General features: G+C 41.4%; 1 protein-coding gene across 4 annotated transcripts in view; it reads right to left on the bottom strand.

The window, feature by feature from the left end:
* Window positions 1-981: 981 nt before the first annotated feature.
* The window catches only part of kansl2 (KAT8 regulatory NSL complex subunit 2), a 30,030-nt gene continuing 8,508 nt past the window's right edge, over window positions 982-22,503 (bottom strand). For all 4 annotated transcript variants that reach the window (XM_029622555.2, XM_029622557.2, XM_029622554.2 and 1 more), the window contains exons 4-10: window positions 11,507-11,621; window positions 9,214-9,377; window positions 8,728-8,894; window positions 7,156-7,252; window positions 5,802-6,061; window positions 4,292-4,486; window positions 982-1,445 (exon numbers count right to left, since the gene is read on the bottom strand). In XM_029622555.2, the coding sequence (XP_029478415.1) occupies window positions 1,359-1,445; window positions 4,292-4,486; window positions 5,802-6,061; window positions 7,156-7,252; window positions 8,728-8,894; window positions 9,214-9,377; window positions 11,507-11,621 (1,085 nt within the window). In that variant the 3' untranslated portion in view covers window positions 982-1,358. The remainder of the gene's footprint in view (window positions 1,446-4,291; window positions 4,487-5,801; window positions 6,062-7,155; window positions 7,253-8,727; window positions 8,895-9,213; window positions 9,378-11,506; window positions 11,622-22,503) is intronic.

The raw sequence follows: 22,503 nt of genomic DNA, 5'->3' as shown, positions 1-22,503 counted from the left end.
CCGCCAGGCAACAGACAAACCTAGACAATGCTATTAGTAGCCTAGCCTACATTGCCATTATGTAGACTTTTGGAGGGCAACAGCATATATTCCTAGATGTATAATTTCCCAGTTTTATCTGGAGGGAGACCACATCGATCACAGCCACCGGCATGTTATTTTGGTATGTTTGTTTTTAGAAACGAACCATTAACCGATTGTTGACAGGTGTATAAATCGAGCACACAGCCATGCAATCTCCATAGACAAACATTGGCAGTAGAATGGCCTTACCGAAGAGATCAGTGACTTTCAACGTGGCAGTCACAGGATGCCACCTTTTTAAAATCAGTTCGTCACATTTAGCTCTTATCCAGAGGAATTTACAGTAAGTAGCCTAGTGAGTGCAGACATTTATGCTTGCAATGAAACTTACCTCATTTGTTGATTAGGCTACCGCAGAAAACGTACCATAAAACGTATAAATAACGCCTTTATTAGATAGCTATCCTACATTTAAATCATTGTATGAAAGAGGTCCAGTCTTAGGACGATGTCTTCTCGGTTGCATTTAGCCTTGCAGGCAGCGTTGTGTCTGCGACTGGTTTAGAGAATAGTGACGTCAAACAGCCCCACATTGCCAAGTATGACCAACCTCACCGAAGGAGATTTATTTATATATACACATAAATAATAAAACACCCACCATTGAACTCACCTGCAGCCTCAAAAGGTACATATTTAGCAGATGATGCTTTGGAGAATAATACCTTCTCAGCATTTGGCAAACCAAAATATTGGCATTCTCAGAAACAATTTAGTGGTGCTGCAGAATTAAAATGGATCCAATGGACACACTTGGTTACATACTGGTGAAAATAGTCAGTAAGTTGTTTCAAGAGTAGGCTGTTATGTTCAAACTAAACTACTTGCAATAATTACGTTTCACCCATTTCGAGAACCCTATAATAAAAGAGGTGTAATAAGGTAAAAATCAATACATGCATTTGTGGAGTGTTTATTGAACAGTAACAAACCAGAGTTACAAGTGGAGTTTCATCTCTTCACTACACCAACACTGACTTTGTATACAAGATATACATATGTTTGTAGTTTGAGAAACCAGGATTTATTAAATTACACAGGAAAAGTTGAGAAAGGCAACGGTGCACAAGACCAGACAGACATTGAACCGACTCAGAGTATCAGCAAAAGTTAGTAATATGACAACTGATTAAACAATGACTTAACAGTAGTCATTTGGCAATGGTGTGCAAAGGCTTTGTTATGATCTACCACCTTGAAGATCCATCCTGGCTTTGAACTGGTCAACTCAACATTAGTCTCTGGAATTCAACACAAGTCTGGAGGCAAAGCTCTCATCTGGAGGTGTCTGCAGCAACATGGTCCAGTTCTGTTGATGAATTTTCTGTGGTGTCCCCTCCTCCTATTACCTCTGATACAATCTGGAGGGGAAGATGAGCAGTTTAGCTAAACCTAGATTCATTTATAGCGCACATTAGCCATCAACAATGTACAGTGCCTTCAGAAAGTATTCATACCGTGTGTGTGTGTGTGTAACAGCCTGACTTCTAAAAGGATTAAATAGATCTGTTTCTCCACATAATGACAAAGTGAAAACGTGTAGACATTTTTGTAAATTTATTGAAAATGAAATGTCTAATTTACACAAGTATACACACTCCAAATAGAGCTCAGGTGCATCCAACTTTCTTTGATTATCCTTGAGAGATCACTACAACTTGGAGTTCACCCCGTTGCCAATTAAATTGTTTGGACATTATTTAAACTACAGAGTTCCTTGGCTGAGATGGGAGAACCTGCCAGAAGGACAAAGGTCTCTACAGAACTTCACCAATCTGGGCTTTATGGGAGAGTGGCCAGACAGAGGCCACTCCTGAGAAAGAGGCACGACACCACGCCTGGAGTTTGCAAAAAGGCATGTGAAAGACTGATATCATAAGCCAAAAGATTCTGTGGTCTGATGAGACAAATTGAACTCTTTGGCCTGAATGCAAAATGCCATTTCTGGAGAAAACCAGGCACAGCTCAACCTTGTAACGCCATCCCTACCGTGAAACATGGCGGTGACAGCATCACGCTATGGAGATGCTTTTCAAAAAGGCAGGGACTGGAGAGAGGGGGAATAATGAATGGAGCCAAATCTTTGATGAGAACATGCTTCAGAGTGCAAACGACCTTGGAACGCAAAATCTTTGCCCCAGTCTAACAGGACAACGACGCCAAGCGTACAGTGTCACTAATGGCTTCAGAATAAGTACGTGAAAGTCCTTGAGCGGCCCAGCCAAACTCCAGGCATGAATTCCATTGAAAATCTGTGGAAAGTTTCACCGCCACTCCCCATCTAATTTAACAGATTGTGAGAAAATCCCCAAATAGGATGTACACAGCTGATACAGACATACCCTAGATGACTCAAAGCTGTAATCATCACCAAAGGTGCTTCTATGTGAATACCTACGTAAATGATACAATTCTGCATTTAATTTTCAATACATCTGCAAAAATTATACATTTTTCTCCCCACTTTGTCATTACGGGGTATTGTGTGTAGATTCAATTCAGGCTGTAACAACTAAATGTGGAATAACTCAAGGGGTATGAATACTTTGAAGGCACTGTACATTTTCAATCTATTCAACTTTATAAGAATGTATTTTTCTGTTGGTTAGTCATTCTTTTCAGAAATTCTACAACTACTATGCTGAATAATAATCATACACACATGTTGGAAAACTCTACATATTGCTGATACACAACCATGTTTAAAATTATTTAGAGTCAAAGACATTGGGGAGCTGGGATGCTAAACTGACATATGGAATTGTTTTAAGACTGTCATACATTTGGTTTCCCATCTCTTCATTCAAACTCATTCATTGACACAATTACTGACAGTTGTGGCTGCTTCGCGTGATATATTGTTCTCTACTTTCTTGCCCTTTCTGAGGTTGTCTGAGCCCAATCATTTTTCTACCATGTTTTGTGCTGCTGCCATGTGTTGCTACCATGCAAAGTCATCTTGGGCCTCTTTATGTAGTGTTGAGGTGTCTTGTCGTACTGTGTGTTTTGTCCTACAGCTTTTGCCTTCTGGTAGGCCGTCATTGTAAAGAAGAATTTGTTCTTAACCGACCTGCCTAGTTAAATAAAAACTATGGATCATTTAGCCATTTGATTTGGAATTTTAGGACCATTCCAAAGTTGACACCTACTCATTCCAGGTTTTTTATTATGGACTGTCATTTCGCTTTGCTTATCAGAGCTGTTCTTGTCATAATATGGACTTGGTCTGTTACCAAAAAGGGCTATCTTCTGTATACCACCCCTACCTTGTCACAACACAACTGATTGGCTCAAATGCATTAAGGAAAGAAATTCCACAAATTAACTTTTAACAAGGCACATCTGTTAATTTAAATGCATTCCAGGTGACTACCTCATGAAGCTGGTTGAGAGAATGCCAAGAGTGTTCAAAGCTGTCAAGGCACTTTGAATTATCTATATATTTTGATTTGTTTAACACTTTTTTGGTTACTACATGATTCCAGTTTTGATGTCTTCTATTATTCTACAATGCAAAAAAAATAAAAATAGTCAAAAGAAAGAAACCCTTGAGTAGGTCTCCAAACCTTTGACTGGTACTGTAGATGTGCCTTTACTACTAATATTAGCCCAAAGAAATGCATTGAATAACACTCATAAATATTTAAAAAAGACAGTAAAAACATTTAGAAGAAACAAGGTTTAAGTGTGTCCTGAATCTAGGAGATGAAAAATAAATACATATATTTTACACATATTTAACCCTTTTTTTGGGGTAGGCACAAAACTGCCGCCATACTTCATTTTTTTATTTATTACTGGTACCGATTACCTTCATACGAATCCCGTGACACTTGTGGGGGTCCTAGACCAAAACGGAGAACACGCGAGTCTCCTTTCCATAATGGTAATAGTTTGTAGACCAAACCATTCGGACGCTACAGATGTTTACATGAGAAGACCGATTTCCGGGATGTCTCATGGTCTGACAAACATTGCTCTAATTCAGCCACCTGTCACCGCAGATGTAGAAGTGCGACACTGGGGGATGTGGTGGATCGAGACGCAACCAAAGTAAAAAAATAAATAAAAAAAACAGATCCCTAGCCTAAACTGATGGATTTTGACAGGGATTGTTTTGTTATGCAACTTATGTATGCATGTATGTATCTTAGACCAGCGCGTCAATCGACTCTCGGGGGTTAAGAAATCAAGGGCGACAACTCACTTGGTCCTCTATAGACTGCAGAACTCTCTCAGAGAGCTCCATGTCAGCAGAGTCATCGTGTCCCGAAGCATCCAGCTCGACCCCGGTCAGGATGTCCATAGGACCCTCAGCGATGGCCCTGATAGTCTGGTCCTCCAGAGCCAGGGCCGTGTCAAACATCAGAGGGGACGGAGGACACCCCACTACATCTAGGTCCTACAGGAGATGAACAGGAGGGGCGGGGAAGACATTAGTGGGTAAGTGTTACAAGGTGTTTCTATTCCTCAGCCGAGTAGATTAATACAGCTACATTACAGGGGAAGTAAAAGGCAGTTTTGTGACGGGTAAACACTAATGCTATGGTTGAGCACATACAGCAAGCCAGTGAAACCCAAAACTTTTCAATGGTAACCCCATTTTTTGCGCCAGATTTCTGCCTACCCTATCCCACCAAATCTAATGAAACTTTAAAATCTATAAATGGATTTATTACAATCTCTTAAAACGAATAAATCAATAAATACATTTTTAAAACATTTGTATATTGCCCCATACAATAATCCGTTTAAACCAAAATATATATATTTTATTTTAAATGGGCCTGTCGACTTTGAATAATACTGCTGAGCCTTGTTAAAAGGGATTAAATCGGGAATGTGGAAATGAAGCCCATAATCTACTTCCCTAGAATCAGATGAACTCGTGGACACCATTTGTCTACATGCAGTTTGAAAGAAGTTGCAAAAGAGGATTACCTCAATTGCTAACTAGCATGTGGTAGTGAGCATTGGCTTGCCAAACTACCTCTAACTTCCTTCATACTGCACACAGAGACAATTGTATCCACGAGTTCATACACTCGAGAAGAAACACACAAAATCCCGACGTATCACGTTAAGGCCATTCTAGAAGGTATGAAATCAAAGTGTCATTTTAATATCAAAGTATTTTAGACGCTATTTTGGTATCAAAGACTCATGAAACCAACACTTTAAATGTTTATATTTTTGTTCAGTATACATGCAACATGTTTAGACATTCTGGGGGGTGAAAAAAAAAAAAAAAAAAAAAAATGGTTTTGGAGGAATAAACGTGTTTGTTGCTTCCAACTGAATTGACTATCCCCTTTGTTAATATGGGGGAAACCAACAGACCATGGGAAGATGTTAATGTTAGCCCGGTTTGGATCTGGACAGCTACAAGCTGTCAGACTTGATTAGGGCACCTTTAGCAATAATGGTAAGCAGAAAGAGTGAAAGTAAATCTTGGTGGGTGAATAAATTAAAAATAAAATACAAATCAGTGAGATACACACCTGACTCCCAGCAAGTTTCCTGTTCTTATGACATACTCATAGCCTGAAATCCAGACACGTTGTGTGGTAACATTCCACCCCATGTACAGTGTCATATGCCAGAGTACAAGGAGCGGAATGTTAGAACAAAACATCTGTTCTCAAATAGCCTACCTGGTTAAATAAAGGTGAAAAATAAAAAAATAAGAGCAGGAAACGTGGTCAGACTTCACGTACGTCACTGAACTCTAGCGGCAGGCTCTCCGTGGGCTGTAGCTCTGCAGCACTCAGGTACATGTCTTTGGGCAGTACTGCATCCAGCTGCTCTGGGGTCAGGGCCGTCTCCTGTTCAGGCTGGTACATGGGGGGAGGCAGGGAGAGGTGCAGGGGGCAGCGAGGCTCCTCTGACTGGCCCATGTGAACGGGCCGGTCACAGGGAACATCCTTCAGCCCCGGACACATCTTGAACAGTACCTGGTTACTGTCCTGGTAGATGTCTGGATGTCTTATGGTAAAGAATAATAACTGACATCCACAATGGCAATTACATCAGTTATAGTCTCCCATTAAGATACTTCAGAGTATTGTGTATTACTCTGCTATAGGAACCAATGTGAGGAAGCCTAGAAATCAAGGCTAGATCGGCTCATCTTCCTTTGGTGTTGGGCATCTATAGGAATCATGGGCATGCATTAAAAACGACTTATGTTAGTTAGGTAGTTTTTACAAGCTTTACATCACAAGTTCACTACAATAACAGTATTTGGGTATTTGTTGTGTGAGACGCTGCAAGGTACAAATAAATGGCTTAAAAAGGCTTGGTTGGTTTTGTACAGCAATATTTTGCAACACGTTGACAAACGCTTTGCTCGGAATTAACCAGGTTTTATTGATTCTTGGATTAACATTTTAAGCAGAATTAATTGCCATGTCAACCACTTGATTACGAGCAGACCAACAGCGTAATGAAACTGGCAAGTTTGTTAAAAAAAAAAAAAACACGAAGTAAAAAATAAATAATAATAATGGACTTGTAAAGGAGGCGTTTGTTCCTTCCAACTGAATTGACTATTCTCTTTGTTAATATAGAGAAAACCAACAGACCATGGGAAGATGTTAATGTTGGCCCTGTTAGGATCTGGACAGCTACCACAAGCTGTCAGACTTGATTTGGGCCCTTTTCGCAATCGTGTGTAGTAAAGGGAGAGTGAAATTAGTCCATGAATATTCTGCAGGTCAAGCACATGTAAGAAGTTAGGGTTCAAATGGGAAATACGTTATTGGGCAGACTGGTTATCAAGCTCCAGTTTTAACTAATGCTCCAGTTTTAACTAATGCTCCAGTTTTAACTAATGCTCCAGTTTGAACTAATGCTCCAGTTTGAACTAATGCTCCAGTTTTAACTAATGCTCCAGTTTTAACTAATGCTCCAGTTTTAACTAATGCCCCCCCCGCTTTCGGCACAACAAGCATTAGTAGGGTAACACCTTCACAAAAGTCTACGAAAAAGATTAATGCAAATTTGAAAATGAACTTTAGATAAACACATGACTGATCATAGAGGACACCAGAAGAACAGTATGAAGGATACGAGAGACGCAATGTCGTGTCATTGGGAGACACTGGTTAGAACAGCGGGTCCCTTCCACATAGGAGATACACCTCTGGCTAGACCGCATCGTATGCGCCTGTAGAGAGAACACACACAACGACAGGAATAAGGTTAAGATCCTCAAATTCCTCAACCAAAGCATATGGTGACCAGTTAATGCAACGTCTTAGTCCGGATACACCAAATCCAGCATACCGCATACTGCATTCCCACAAAACACCGTTTTCCCTCTGCTGGCACTATTGTACTGAGACGATATATCAAATTGATTCAAATTGGTGTTTTAGCACAATGTTCCAAATACCTGTATCGCAAGAATCAAATGTATTTCTGAGCGTGCTGCCTTTTTGGTCTGGTCTCCGTTACGCCTTCTGTGCACCTTCCCACTCAGACACCAAGCCCCTGTCACTCACAACGAAATAACTTCCTCTGACAAAAAGCAGTTTAAAACTCGCTATTTGCATTAGAGGTTTAGTCCAACAGAACTGATTATATGGACACCGAAACGCTTCGATACTTTATTGGAATAGACATTTCTAACGATACCCTTATGTCTCAAATCCCAAAAGGTAGAACAGACCCTACTAAAACGAAAGTATCAATGAACATGATTGTCGAAAATTAAATGCTAAGTTTGTCGTGCGCGGCATCACATACCGCTAGCAGCATTCTATCCACAGACTCCTGTGCTAGCTGTCTGTTTTATAAATGTGCAATGAGCATAAAAATACTAATTTATAAAATCAGAAAATTGTTCTCATTCTGAGAAATAAGCATCTTCTTACGCAGGTAGGACACTTGATTTCAATATTTTAACGTGAACAGGCTGTTTAAACCATTTGAGACAGATAAGAGGGTGTATTCATAAGTTCTACCTTGTTAGCAAGCAAATAGAGCCAAGTTGGCTTGAAATAAAGATTAGATGGCTACTCGCTAGCATGTGGCCTTGTGCTTGAGAGATTGTTTATGAGACCAGTGTTAATTTTCACCTGCTACAAGAAGTTTGTAATTAGAGAATGTGCATGGTTCTGGTTAAATTTATAACAAAATGGCATTTTCAAAATAGAACGCCAGATCAGTGATAATATAGCAAAAAAAATGGTTGTTAAAATAATAATTTCAATTATTAGTGTCTAAGGTTGTGGAAGAATTATAGTTAGCCAAGGTTTAATTTTACATTGACCTTTCTCAAGATGACGGTGCCACGTTGAAAGTCACTGAGCTCTTCAGTAAGGCCATGCATTCTACTGCCAATGTTTGCTATTGAGATTGCATTGTTTGATTTTATACACCCGTCAGCAACAGGTGTGGATGAAATAGCTGAACCCACTCATTTGAAGGAGAGTCCAAATACTCTTCCATATCGTGACTCTAGGTATGATTTTTAGGCCATATCACCCAGCCCCTCTGGGCTGCTAGGCATTTCCACATTCAATCTTCTGAGACTCACAAACAACCTGGAACATAACTATTTACTTCTGCCAGGCCACGGACAGTTGCTGGAGTCCCCGGGATTTAGAGTCCATCCCTACAAACAGTTAAGCCACAGACCTGAAGAGGAGCTCCTTCAGTGACAGCCTGTCTCCTCTCTCGGAGCTGACGGTGAAGCAGAGCCTCCACGCCGTATCGGCGGCGGTACCGACGCAGAGCCTTCAGCTTTCTCAGGTTCTCCCTCTCCTTCATGGAGAGACCCTCCGGGCCAGTCAGCAAACTACTCCCTGTTGGACAGAACACACAAGGGGTCAGAGACTGTATTCAAAAAGCATGTCAAAGTAGGTGTGCTGATCTAGGGTCAGGTTCCCTGTCACAAACACACCCATTACGCAGGAGGTCAGACAGCTACTGGAATAACCATAATGATCTCACCAGAAAAACCCACGATCACATCTGGACAAGTACTATATGAAGCTGTCCATTTGGAGAAATGATTTTTATTTTCCATTGCAAAATGTTGCACTACAGTGAAACCTATTGGTCGCAAACCTGACTAACTACAGGACAGAACAGGCTGGGTTAGGCCAAGCACCATGGCTTTACCTAGGGTCTCATGCTCCACCTTGCGGCTGTGCAGGTATCGGCGCTTCTTCTCCTTGAGGAGGTGCTGCAGGCGTTTGAACTGGTCGATGTAGAGCGACTGGAGTCTGATGAGCTTCTCCCGTGTGATCAGAGCAACCTCCTCTGCCGTGTACACCCCTGCATGTCTGTAGGTCAAACAATCCATGCAAACAGTTACAACGGTCCACAGCAAGTGTCATATCTCAAATTCACAATTCAAATTCCACGTGACTGTTAAGTCACGGTAATTAGGCTTTTCCAAGTTGATCACTGACATCAATGCAAATGTATTCAAAAAACGAATCAAAACAGAGCCCATGAGCTCATGTTGCACAACATCTCTACAGGCTATGCAATTGCATGAGAAAACAGGGTGTGGGCCTCTTATTTAGGCCTACTATATTTACCTCAACTTTCCTAATATTAAGCACAATGCTTTTCTTTACTACAGGAGTATAGCCTACCTGGCTGGCATGAAAATGAACCACGTGAAAAGCATTCTCCATTTATGTATATGTAAAGACAAGATGAAATCAATAAGTGTGATGGTGACAATTAGCTTATCACTTGTTTATATATTAACTTGTGAATGACGCCCAGCTTACGGCAAACAGAGCATTTTTTTGCAACTTCTTCAAATCATAGTTGCATGCTTCATGTAGCCTAGCCCATACCTTAAAATAAAGCACATTCATCCACTTTACAACAGGTGTAGAGCCTAACTGGCATAATACACATCATGTGAGTTTCAAGCTTGGGGAAGATCATTTTCACCGTAAAAATGCACCTTCATAATAAAAGCAATACATGCATAATCACATTTGTGGACACTTGAGAACGTTGTTTCCCTGCTAACGGAACATCCGTGCTTATAACCTACTGCCATGTACGCTTATGTGGAGAAATAGCCTAATAGTTAAACATATTAAGCTAAAAATGTTCATCTGATGAGTCAGGCTCAATGCTTAAAAACTGTTTTTTTTAATGCTAGCGGTTGTATTAATTGGGGATCTATCCCACAACTGTCCCAGACTGTTAGAAATATTTCTCGGACAGAAGGACCAGTTGTCCAATATATTGGGTCAACTTTTAGACATGGGGGATATTAGATTGACATAGGCTAGTGCTTTTGCTGTTCGGTAGGCCTACTCTTATTGACGGATGAAAATTGAAATGTGGATTGTTGTTCCACGATACGAGCCTCGGAATTGGATAAGGACGCACGCGGTTGTGTCCCCGATGTCTTCACTTGTAGCCGGTGAGAAAACCCCGATCACATGACGGAGAGTCATGTGAATGAGTGGCGCGTCGGCACGCAGCCCGGAGAAGGGAATTCTAATAATTATTTTCAGCCCAAGGGTACAACGGCCACAAAAGGCATGGATTTTGTTGTTGGTATGCGGCATTACGGCCACACGAAGGGGAAGCAGCGAGGCATTATCAAGCGCATGTCAAATTGTGAATGAGAGATGAATGAAGTGTGTACAGCCTGCCCAAAGCGGGGGGAAAAGGAGCGCATGGCTTAATGAAACTTCTCAAATCATTCGAGTCGCATCATGCAGCCTTTATTAAAAATGAAAACATATAGCCCAATATTTATCACAAGTTACATAACTCTAAATTAAGCATATATGAGTCCCCTTTTCTTTGTTAACTGCTCAATACAGAATAACCCCATGTGCGCACTCAAATCGTTTGGAGGAAATAGCCTTTTATTCAGCCATGTTCAATTGTATTCTTCATACTATAAAATAATGCCATGGAAATTTAAGCAACTCGTCTGAAAAATGAACTAGTGTAGCACACAGCCATAGCAGGCCCTAACATAAGGACAACTTAGTATGCCATTCTGTTCTTCTGAAAGACAACATATCATGTTTTAGACCAGTCTAAAATAAATTGATTTATTGTGACGTGTAGGCTAGAATACATGGATTTATTAGAATGTAGATGTTTCAAAGGTCTGCATCAGTGGCTTGCAGGCTATGAGTGGAAGCCAGGAGATACTAAATGGGTTTATGTTAATTACGGTGAGACTGGCAGTTTTTGCTTGACAATCACCGGCTGAAAATTTCATTACCTTTTCATGATATATGAAAGCAAGATCTTTTTTTTTTTTTAACAAGTTATGCTAAATGTGATATCAATACCTTGAAGTTAAAGCATTTTTACAGAGTACATAAAACACTGAAAATATCACAATTAATGTCATGGACATTACAAGACCCATGTAATGTGAGCACTAGCAAGCACACAACACCAAAAGGTGTCTTACTTGAGAGGATCCTCATGGTCACTGTCGACACTGTCAGCTTCACTGTCTGGATCTCCTCTCCATGTCTGGTCCAGCACCAGTGGTCCCTGCTCCTCCTCACTCCAGCTGTCCACATCTGACAGACAAGCACCCATCAATTCCTCTGCTCTATTGCATGGCTCAATGCAAACAAGAAAGTACTGACACTAGCTAGAAAGTATAGAATGCATTCTGAAAGTATTAAGACCCCTTGACTTTTCCCACATTGTTACAGCCTTATTCTAAAATGGATGAAATAGTTCTACACGCAAATAATCTACACACATTACACCACAATGAAAAAGAAAAATAGTTCAGAAATCTTTGCAAAAATATTTATTAAAAAAACAGAAATATTGCATTTACATAAGTATTCAGACCCTTTACTCAGTACTTTGTTAAAGTACCTTTAGCAGCGTTTACAGCAGAGTCTTCGTGGGTATGAAGTGACAAGCTTGCCACACCTGTATTTGGAGAATTTCTCCCATTCTTCTCTGCAGATCCTCCTAAGCTGTCAGGTTGGATGGGGAGCGTCGCTGCACAGCTATTTTCAGGTGTCTCCAGAAATGTTTGATTGGGTTCAAGTTCGACCTCTGGCTGGGCCACTAAAGGACATTGAGACTTGTTCCGAAGCCACTCTTGCGTAGGGTTGCAAACTTTCCAGGAAATTTCCCTGAAACTTTCCATGGGAAGTTAAGCCCGGAAATTTTGCTTAAATTCATCAAGAAAAGTTTGCTTATAACAGTGAACCTTTGGGATTCACAAGGCAAGTCTAGGTATTGTGGCATATTTTGGTTAAACTATCCCCAATTCAATTGAATGTAAATGTACAGCTGATTAAATGTAAATGATTAAAGATCTTGCACACTAATGATATGCTATTGAGCCCACACTACTACACTGTCTGACCCAAGGACTACATGCTTTCTGTTAAGTTTTGATTACAATACTGGGTGGGGTGAATATATTTTATAACATACATGAGTTTTTGTTAACTAGTAAATAGTAGCCTACAGCAAAGTGTTTAAATAATTTCTAAATGGTTAATTTCTGCTACCATGTGGGTTTTAGCTTGCTTGAGCCTGCTAACTGTGTTAATTCACCCGTTTTCAAACACGTTTCAATTTTAAACAACTCTTTTGTAAGATAAAACATTTCTGTACATGGCATTGTATTTGTTTTTAGTCATTTTTTCCTAATATTCACAGGAAAATGCCATGGGCACTATCTGATGCATTGAGATTTCACTGCAGCCAATGTAGAAGGAAAAGCGGTGTACATTTGCAAATACTGTGCCAAATCATGTGAGAAATGCAACAAAGATGCAGAATCAGATGCAGATGCAGAATTATCTGGCATAAAGTTCCCTCAGTGCTCACAACCACTGACAAAAGTCTCTCTACTTCTAATCGAGGTGAAAATTGACACCTTTTCGATAGCAACGGCTCATGGTCCTGACTTCTGAAGGCAGTCAATGACCTTGGACCACAGAAGGTATTTGCACTGCTGACAGACAATGCTGTGAACATGAAGGCTGATTGGTCTAAAGTGGAGGAGTCCTACCCTCCCATCACACCCATTGGCTGTGCTGTTCATGCATTGAATCTGCTCCTCAAGGACATCATGGCACTGAAAACAAAGGATACACTCTACAAGAGAGCCAAGGAAATTGTTAGGTATGTGAAGGGCCATCAAGTTATAGCAGCAATCTACCTCACCAAGCAAAGTGGAGAATAAGAGCACCACATGGAAGCTGCCCAGCAACACCCGTTGGGGTGGTGTTGTCATCATGTTTGACAGTCTCCTGGAAGGGAAGGAGTCTCTCCAAGAAATGTCCATATAACAGTCTGCCGATATGGACAGCCCCATCAAGAGGATCCTCCTGGATGATGTATTTTGGGAGTGGTAAGCAGCCTGAAACCTATAACAGTAGCCATTGCACTGCCATCCTGCCTGATGTTCAGACTCTGCTTGCAGATGTAAGAGAAGAAACCCGTACTGCCCTGCCCACTTCACTGTTGCGCCAAGCAGAGGAAACTAGTTTTGAAATGCATCAAAAAGCGTGAAGGCTTCTGCCTGAAGTCCATACACTTTCCGCAGTGTACATGTTGGACCCAAAGTATGCTGGCAACAGCATCCTGCCTGGTGCAGAGATCACCAAGACCTACGATGTCATGACTACCTTGTCTCGCCACCTTGGCCTGGACTATGGCAAGGTTCTTTGCAGTCTGGCGAAGTACACTTCCAAGCTAAGGCTTTGGGATGGAGATGCAATATGGCAGTCGTGGCAACAACTCATCAGCCGCCTGGTAAAAAGGACTTTGTGGATCTGAGGCTCTTTCCCCTGTTGCCTCCATCATCCTCCAAAACCCACCAACATCACCCGCCTCAGAGCGCAACTGATCCTTGTTTGGGAACACACACACCAAAACACAACAGGCTGACCAATATAAAAGGGTTGAAAAACTGGTGGCCATCCAGGCAAATTTGAGGTTGAAAAGTGACAGTGAAGACAAGGTCTCAGAGTCTGGATGTTCAAGATGTGGACATTGAGGGGGTCCAGGGAGAACACATGGAGGCCTGAGGGGAAGATAAATCATTTCACAGATGTTGAAAATGTTTTTTTTTTTGGAGATGAATCATTGAATATTCCCTTTTGTTATTCAGTGAAATCATCCCATGTGAAGAGTCAACTGATTTAATTAAAGTTCAAATCATAACTAACTATTTTATATATATTTTAAGGATTTAATAAATTTACAAATATTTCTACTTATGATAAGGTAAAAGGTTAGTCTCCATACGATAAATATATCAAAAGCAAAAAACATCTACATTTAAATAGTATTATTTTGCATTTATTTCCATGGAAAGTTTTCACCTCTGAATATTCCCCAAACTGTGCAACACCACTCTAGCGTTGTCTTGGCTGTGTGCTTAGGGTCGTTGTCCTGTTGGAAGGTGAACCTTCACCCCAGTCCGAGGTCTTCTTCCATTTAAGAATGATGAGGCCACTGTTCTTAGAGACCTTCAATGTGCAGAATTTTTTGGTACCCTTCCCCAGATCTGTGCCAACACAATCCTGTCTCGGCGCTCTAAGAACAATTCCATCGACCTCATGGCTTGGTTTTTGCTCTGACATGCACTGTCAACTGTGGGACCTTATATAGACAGGTGTTTGCCTTTCTAAATCATGTCCAATCAATTGAATTTACCACTGGTGAACTCCAAGTTGTAGAAACATCTCAACGATAATCTATAGTACCAGGATGCACCGGAGATCAATTTCAAGTCTCATTGTAAAGAGCCTGAGAATACTTAAGTAAATTAAGAAATCTAAACACCTGTCTTCACATTGTCATTAAGGGGTATTGTGTGTAGATTGAGGATTTTTATTGAATACATTTTAGAATAAGGCAGTAACGTAACAAAATGTGGATCTTACTCGTTGATTACGAGCAGACCAACAGCAACAAAACTGGTGTATGTATATGGAGCAATTTGAATGGAATATTTTGAATTTGCATTTAAATAGATAATTAATTTTGTTCTAATGCACAAATTCAATCATTGAAATCATAAATTGACCTTGTATTTCATGTTTCAAAACTGAATTGAAAGAGGTGTGTGTGTGTATATATATATACACACACACACACCACTTTCAATATAGTAAATATTGCATTTGTCTGCATAACAACTTAATAATTTAAAGTTTACCAAAGTTATGCTCAACTTCTCAGATGCATGCAGACTTAAAATGTTCAAATTCAGTTCTCTAAAATCAGAATTAAAACCGGACACAAGATTCTGCTACTTTACCAGCAAGGAACGGTAGAAGAGAACAGATATAGTCAAATGCTGTGTGTTAAACAGGTTTCTGAAGCCAATGCGGCATGTTGAATTTATTTCCTTCTTATGAATTTGGCTCTAGCGTTTGGGCTGTAAGCCATTCTGGCCCCATTCCTGAAAGCCAAGATTCTCTGGAGCGTGGTTGGGTCTTCCGTTCCCCTCTATGGTGCTCATAGGACATGCAATACACATTAGAATGGAGGGTGATAAAGAAAACTCACAACCACCCTCCTGTAGCATACCAACTCATCACACTATTAAAAAAGGCCTTCAATTGCTCAGTTCAGGCTGATCAGATCTGCTACACTAATACAAGTCTTGTATTACAACTCATCAAGAGTGTGGTTTGGTGACGCATGCTTATGTGATGAGACCTGAACACGAGTGTGTTAGACATGTTTCATGTCACCGGCAAGGGTATACATTACAAGGGTGACATGTGACTGGGTTAAGACTTTTTTAGCCTGCGGAGTTAAAGCCTTGACATTGGTTATGTGACTTGGATGCGTCTCGTCGAGGTAGGGCTGGGTGAATTAGCCTCAAAACCTATTTTTCCTCAAACTTACGGGCGAGTCACGAGACGAGAGTGTGTGTGTGTGTATGTATACACACACACAGCTCAAAAGAATAAAGGGAACACTTAAACAACACAATGTAACTCCAAGTCAATCACACTTCTGTGAAATCAAACTGTCCACTTAGGAAGCAACACTGATTGACAATACATTTCACATGCTGTTGTGCAAATGGATGGAACAGGTGGAAATTATAGGCAATTAGCAAGACACCCCCAATAAAGGAGTGGTTCTGCAGGTGGTGACCACAGACCACTTTCAGTTCCTATGCTTCCTGGCTGATGTTTTGGTCACTTTTGAATGCTGGCGGTGCTTTCACTCTAGTGGTAGCATGAGACGGAGTCCACAACCCACACAAGTGGCTCAGGTAGTGCAGCTCATCCAGGATGGAACATCAATGCGAGCTGTAACAAGAAGGTTTGCTGTGTGTCAGCATAGTGTCCAGAGCATGGAGGCGCTACCAGGAGACAGGCCAGTACATCAGGAGACGTGGAGGAGGCCGTAGGAGGGCAACAACCCAGCAGCAGGACCGCTACCTCCGCCTTTGTGCAAGGAGGAGCAGGAGGACCACTGCAAGAGCCCTGCAAAATGACCTCGAGCAGGCCGTGCATGCGTCTCAAACGGTCAGAAACAGACTCCATGAGGGCCCGACGTCCACAGTTGGGGGTTGTGCTTACAGCCCAACGCCGTGCAGGACGTTTGGCATTTGCCAGAGAACACCAAAGTTTAGCAAATTTGCCACTGGCGCCCTGTGCTCTTTACAGATGAAAGCAGGTTCACACTGAGCACGTGACAGAGTCTGGAGACGCCGTGGAGATCGTTCTGCTGCCTGCAACATCCTCCAGCATGACCGGTTTGGCGGTGGGTCAGTCATGGTGTGGCATTTCTTTGGGGGGGCCGCACAGCCCTCCATGTGCTCGCCAGAGGTAGCCTGACTGCCATTAGCTAGCGAGATGAGATCCTCAGACCCCTTGTAAGACCATATGCTGGTGTGGTTGGCCCTGGGTTCCTCCTAATGCAAGACAATGCTAGACCTCATGTGGCTGGAGTGTGTCAGCAGTTCCTGCAAGAGGAAGGCATTGATGCTTTGGACTGGCCTGCCAGTTCCCCAGACCTGAATCCAATTGAGCACATCATGTCTCGCTCCATCCACCAACGCCACGTTGCACCACAGACTGTCCAGGAGTTAGCGGATGCTTTAGTCCAGGTCTGGGAGGAGATCCCTCAGGAGACCATCCGCCACCTCATCAGGAGCATGCCCAGGCGTTGTAGGGAGGTCACACAGGCACGTGGAGGCCACACACACTACGGAGCCTCATTTTGACTTGTTTTAAGGACATTACATCAAAGTTGGATCAGCATGTAGTGTGGTTTTCCACTCATTTTGAGTGTGACTCCAAATCCAGACCTCCATGGGTTAATACATTTGATTTCCACTGATAATTTGTGCGATTGTTGACAGCACATTCAACTATGTAAAGAAAAGTATTTATTAAGAATACTTCATTCAGATCTAGGATGTGTTATTTTAGTGTTCCCTTTATTTTTTGGAGCAGTGTATATCTTGTTTCTCGGTTTCCTCTAAATAAGTTGTACAATAAAAAACATTTTAAGTGTAACACTCCATTTCAGATAGTCAGCGATAATCAAACGAACTCAGGGCATGTGAAATTATACCTAGGCTAAATATAAGCCTCCCATAAGACTCACTAATAATTGTATATGAACATAGGTTACCTGCTTTTTTGCAATAATCCCTGAAAATTGCCTTACTGTTCAATTTAACTAGAACCATGCATAATGCACATTCACTAATAACGACTAACCTCAGGTTTCTATAATACCTGCTACACAACAGGTCTCAATCCCATGTGATAGCGAGTACCAAGCTAATCTTAATATTTGAAGTTAAAAAAAAAAATATATTATTTGCTAGCTAACATGGTAGAATAGTTGAATTGTTATGAGCACACCCTTCTATCTATCGCCAACTGTTTGGACAGCATGCTAGCCTGTTCACTTTGTCATTTGGAAATCAAATGGCCTACCTTATTTATCAGAATGAGAACGAGTTGCCAATTCCTTATACAATTGACTTATGCTTATTGCCCACTTACAAAACAAACTATAACAGTCTGGTTAAAATGCTGTGCACGACAAATCTTAGGAGTTAATAAGTGCATCTTTAGAAACAGTGGGGAACCCGGCTTAAGGATTAATACAATACATCCATTTAATATTTTCAATAACTTATCTTATGATTTTATTTATTCAGTTTGTATTGGAAAAAGGGTTAATACTGAAGAGAAAATATAGCCAATCAGGATCTCTAGTAGTGGTGTCTGGGTAGAAAAATCTAGCCTTGAAAAGCTGGACAGAAGGCCTCTGCATTAGAGCAGAATTTTGGAATGAACCAATCACATTCACTTCTGGAAGGCCTAGACATCACTACTGACTGATAGCGAAGTGAGAAGTAGCATAGTTTTCCCATGCTTGTTGTAGTAGTGGTGGCAGCTGTAAAATGATGGCAGCTGTAGCAGATGTTAGAGGATGTGTTTGATTTGTAAGCGTCGCTTTCAACGAGAAGTTAAAGGTTGTGCAGAGGTGGGGACAACACCAGCACTACCAGGATTGGTGCAACGAGGAGAGCTATGAACAACATTTTCAAGCTAACAATTATGAGCGCCATCTGTGGAAGCCCTGGGTGTGAGCAAACAAAGAACCTGTACTGCTGGGATTGTATACTCTTCAGCACCGATGTCAACCTTGGCCTGTACTGGTTGGTTTCAGACCTATCCAGCTTTATGAAGTTAGCTCTGCGACACCAAGAGTAAACTTAGATCTACGCGGCTCATGCCTGACTGAGGGTAGGAGCCCGGCCGACCACCTCCACTTTCTCTGGCAGAAGAGGCTGAACTATAGTATGTACTAACTGCATCTGCTTGCCTGTCTGGTCTTGACCATTCCGGTGTCCACTGTCTCAGGTGAAAGGACATCTGCCCTGAAATGGATCAAGACTTCCTCCAGGACCACCAACATACAGGCCAGACTGTCAGCCTGGCATTTGATCTCAAGTCGAGAAAGTAGGCTACTTCTTGGATAGAAAATCTAACGACAAACTATATGAACCTGCCATTGCCCATTTCATAAAGGACTGGAGGACAGACTTGATTTTCAAATGATCTGGTGAGTGGCAGCTTCTTTTTTCTTTATTGCAGTTCGCTTGCTGTTGCTATTAAATTGCTGATATGTGAAATGTTGCAACTTCAGATCACCGGTTATTTTATGTGCCGAGTGTGATAAAAAAAATGTTTGCAATGCGAAGTAATAGCTGGCTTGTTCATTTCGTGTTTTAAAAACTAGATGGCTTTTCTATTGTTATGATTGGGCTCTATAGGCTCATTAGTTGAGTGAATGGGCTGCATATTATTTAACATTATTTGATGCTGTGTGTGACTGCTGTGTCAAATAGGCACTCCCTTTCAGCATGCTGAAATAGCAGAAGCTGCACTGCCATTTTTTTTCTCTGATTCATAATAACTGTCCCTGTCCTGAATGGATAGTTAGTCCTGAATGGATAGTTAGTCCTATGAATTATGTCTAATGGAACGGCTTTTTGGACTTAGTTGAAGTCGGAAATTTACATAGCCAAATACATTTAAACAATTACTGACATTTAATCCTAGTAAAAATTCCGTCTTAGGTAAGTTAGTCACTATTATAAGAAAGTGAAATGTCAGAATGACTTCAGCTTTTATTTCTTTCATCACATTCCCAGTGGATCAGAAGTCTACATACTCAATTAGTATTTGGTAGCATTGCCTTTAAATTGTTTTACTTGGGTCAAAGGTTTCAGGTAGCCTTCCACAAGCTTCCTACAATAAGTTGGGTCAATTTGTCCCATTCCTCCTGACAGAACTGGTGTAACTGAGTCAGGTTTGTACAGTTGTACTCCTTGCTCGCACACGCCTTTTCAGTTCTGGCCACAAATTTTCTACAGGATTGACGTCAGGGCTCTGTGATGACTACTCCAATACCTTGACTGTGTTGTCCCTTAAGCCATTTTGCCACAACTTTGGAAGTATGCTTTGGGTCCTTGTCCATTTGCGACCAAGCTTTAACTTCCTGGCTGGTGTCTTGAGATGTTGCTTCACTATATCCACATCATTTCCCTCCCTCGTGATGCCATCTATTTTGTGAAGTGCACCAGTCCCTCCTGCAGCAAAGCACCCCCACAACATCATGGCACCCCCGTGTGTCATGGTTGGGACGGTGTTCTTCGGCTTGCAAGCATCCCACTTTTTCTTCCAAACATAATGGTCATTATGGCCAAACAGTTCTATTTTTGTTTCATCAGACCAGAGGACATTTCTCCAAAAAGTACGATCTTTGCCCCCATGTGCAGTTGCAAACCGTAGTCTGGCTTTTTTGGAAAAGTGGCTTTTTCCTTGCTTAGCAGCCTTCTAGGTTATGTTGATATAGGACTTGTTTTACTGTGGATATAGATATTTTTGTACCCATTTCCTCCAGCATCTTCACAAGGTCCTTTGCTGATGTTCTGGGATTGATTTGCATTCATCTCTAGGAGACAGAACGCGTCTCCTTCCTGAGCGGGATGACGGCTGCGTGGTCCCATGGTGTTTATACTTGCGTACTATTGTTTGTACAGGTAAATGTGGTACCTTAAGCATTTGGAAATTGCTCCCAAGGATGAACCAGACTTGTGGAGGTCTACAGTTTCTGAGGTCTTGGCTGATTTCTTTTGATTTTCCTATGATGTCAAGCAAAGAGGCACTGAGTTTGAAGGTAGGCCTTGAAATACATCCACAGGTACACCTCCAATTGACTCAAATGGTCAATTAGCCTATCAGAAGCTTCTAAAGCCATGACATCATTTTCTGGAACTTTCCAAGCTGTTAAAGGCACAGTCAACTTAGTGTATGTAAACTTCTGACCCACTGGAATTGTGATCGAGACTTAAGTGAAATAATGTGTGTGTAAACAATTGTTGGAAAAATGGCTTGTGTCATGCAAAGTAGATGTCCTAACCGACTTGCCAAAACTATATTTTGTTAACAAGAAATTTGTGTAGTGGTTGAAAAATGACTTAATGCCTCCAACATAAGTGTCTGTATACACACAAAAGTATTTGGACACCGCTTCAAATTAGTGTATTGGGCCATTTCAGCCACACTAGTCGCTGACAGGTGTATTTTCATTTATTTTTTAAAGCCATGCAATCTCTATAGACAGACATTGACAATAGAATGGCCTTACTGAGGAGCACAGTGACTTTATGTAGAACCGTCATAAGATGGCACCTTTTCAAGTCATTCCGTCAAATTTCAACCCTGCTTGAGCTGCCCCGGTCAAATGTAAGTGCTGTTATTGTGAAGTGGAAACTTCTAGGAGTAACGGCTCAGTCGCAAAGTGGTAGGCCACAAGCTCACAGAACGGGACCGCCAAATGCTGAACAGTGCATGGTTGCAACACTCACTACAGAGTTCCAAACTGCCTCCGGAAGCAATGCTAGCACAAGAACTGTTCGTTGTGAGCTTCATGAAATGGCCGAGCAGCTGCACACAGGCCTAAGATCACCATGTGCAATGCCAAGCATCAGCTGGAGTGGTGTAAAGCTCACTGCCAGTGGACTCTGGAGCAGTGGAACCATGTTCTCTGGAGTGATGAATCATGTGTCACCGTCTGGCAGTCCGACAAACTAATCTGGGTTTGGCGGATGCCAGGAGAACGCTACCTCCCCAAATGCATGGTACCCACTGTAAAGTTTGGTGGAGGAGGAATAACAGCCTGGGCTGTTTTTCATGGTTCGAGCTAACCCCAGTGAAGGGAAATCATGAACGCTGCAGCATAGACCGTCTAGACGGTTATGCTTCAGACTGTGGCAACAGTTTGGGAAAGGCCCTTTCCTGTTTCAGCATGACAATGCCCCCATGCACTAAGCAAGATCCATACAGAAATGGTTTGTCAAGATCGGTGTGGAAGAACTTGAATAGCCTGCAAAGAGTCCTGACCTCAACCCCATCGAACTAGGGCTGGGTGATATGGCCTAAAAATACAAAATAAATCCTTCCTCAAAATAATGAGTGAGTCACAATATACATCTAAATAAGCATTGTACAATTAAAGTCAAATACACTTGAATTTCAAACAGAGTGCAATTATTAATTCAGGGCTATTAGTTATACCTAGGCGAAATATAAGCCTTCCAGTCATAAGACTCACTAATAAACAATTTTATTAAATTAACTAGCTTTTTTGCAATAATCACCAATCTGGCTTTCAAGTCTATGAAAATACCCTTGTTACAAATTTAAAACCATGTGTAAAGCACATTCACTAATAATGACTCAAATTAAAGTGGGTCACATTAACAAACCCACATGCTGGTGATAAGCCAGTTCATCTTTACATTTCAAGTTTAGGCAACTTGGATCCATTTGCTAGCTAACAAGGTTGAACTGCTATGAAAACAACCTGCCGCCAACTGTTTGAAAAGCATGTTACCATGTCCACTTTGTTCAGAATGAAAAG

This window comes from Oncorhynchus nerka, linkage group LG20 (assembly GCF_034236695.1).
Source record: "Oncorhynchus nerka isolate Pitt River linkage group LG20, Oner_Uvic_2.0, whole genome shotgun sequence".
Lineage (NCBI taxonomy): Eukaryota > Metazoa > Chordata > Actinopteri > Salmoniformes > Salmonidae > Oncorhynchus > Oncorhynchus nerka.
This window is presented reverse-complemented; position numbering and strand designations above follow the sequence as displayed.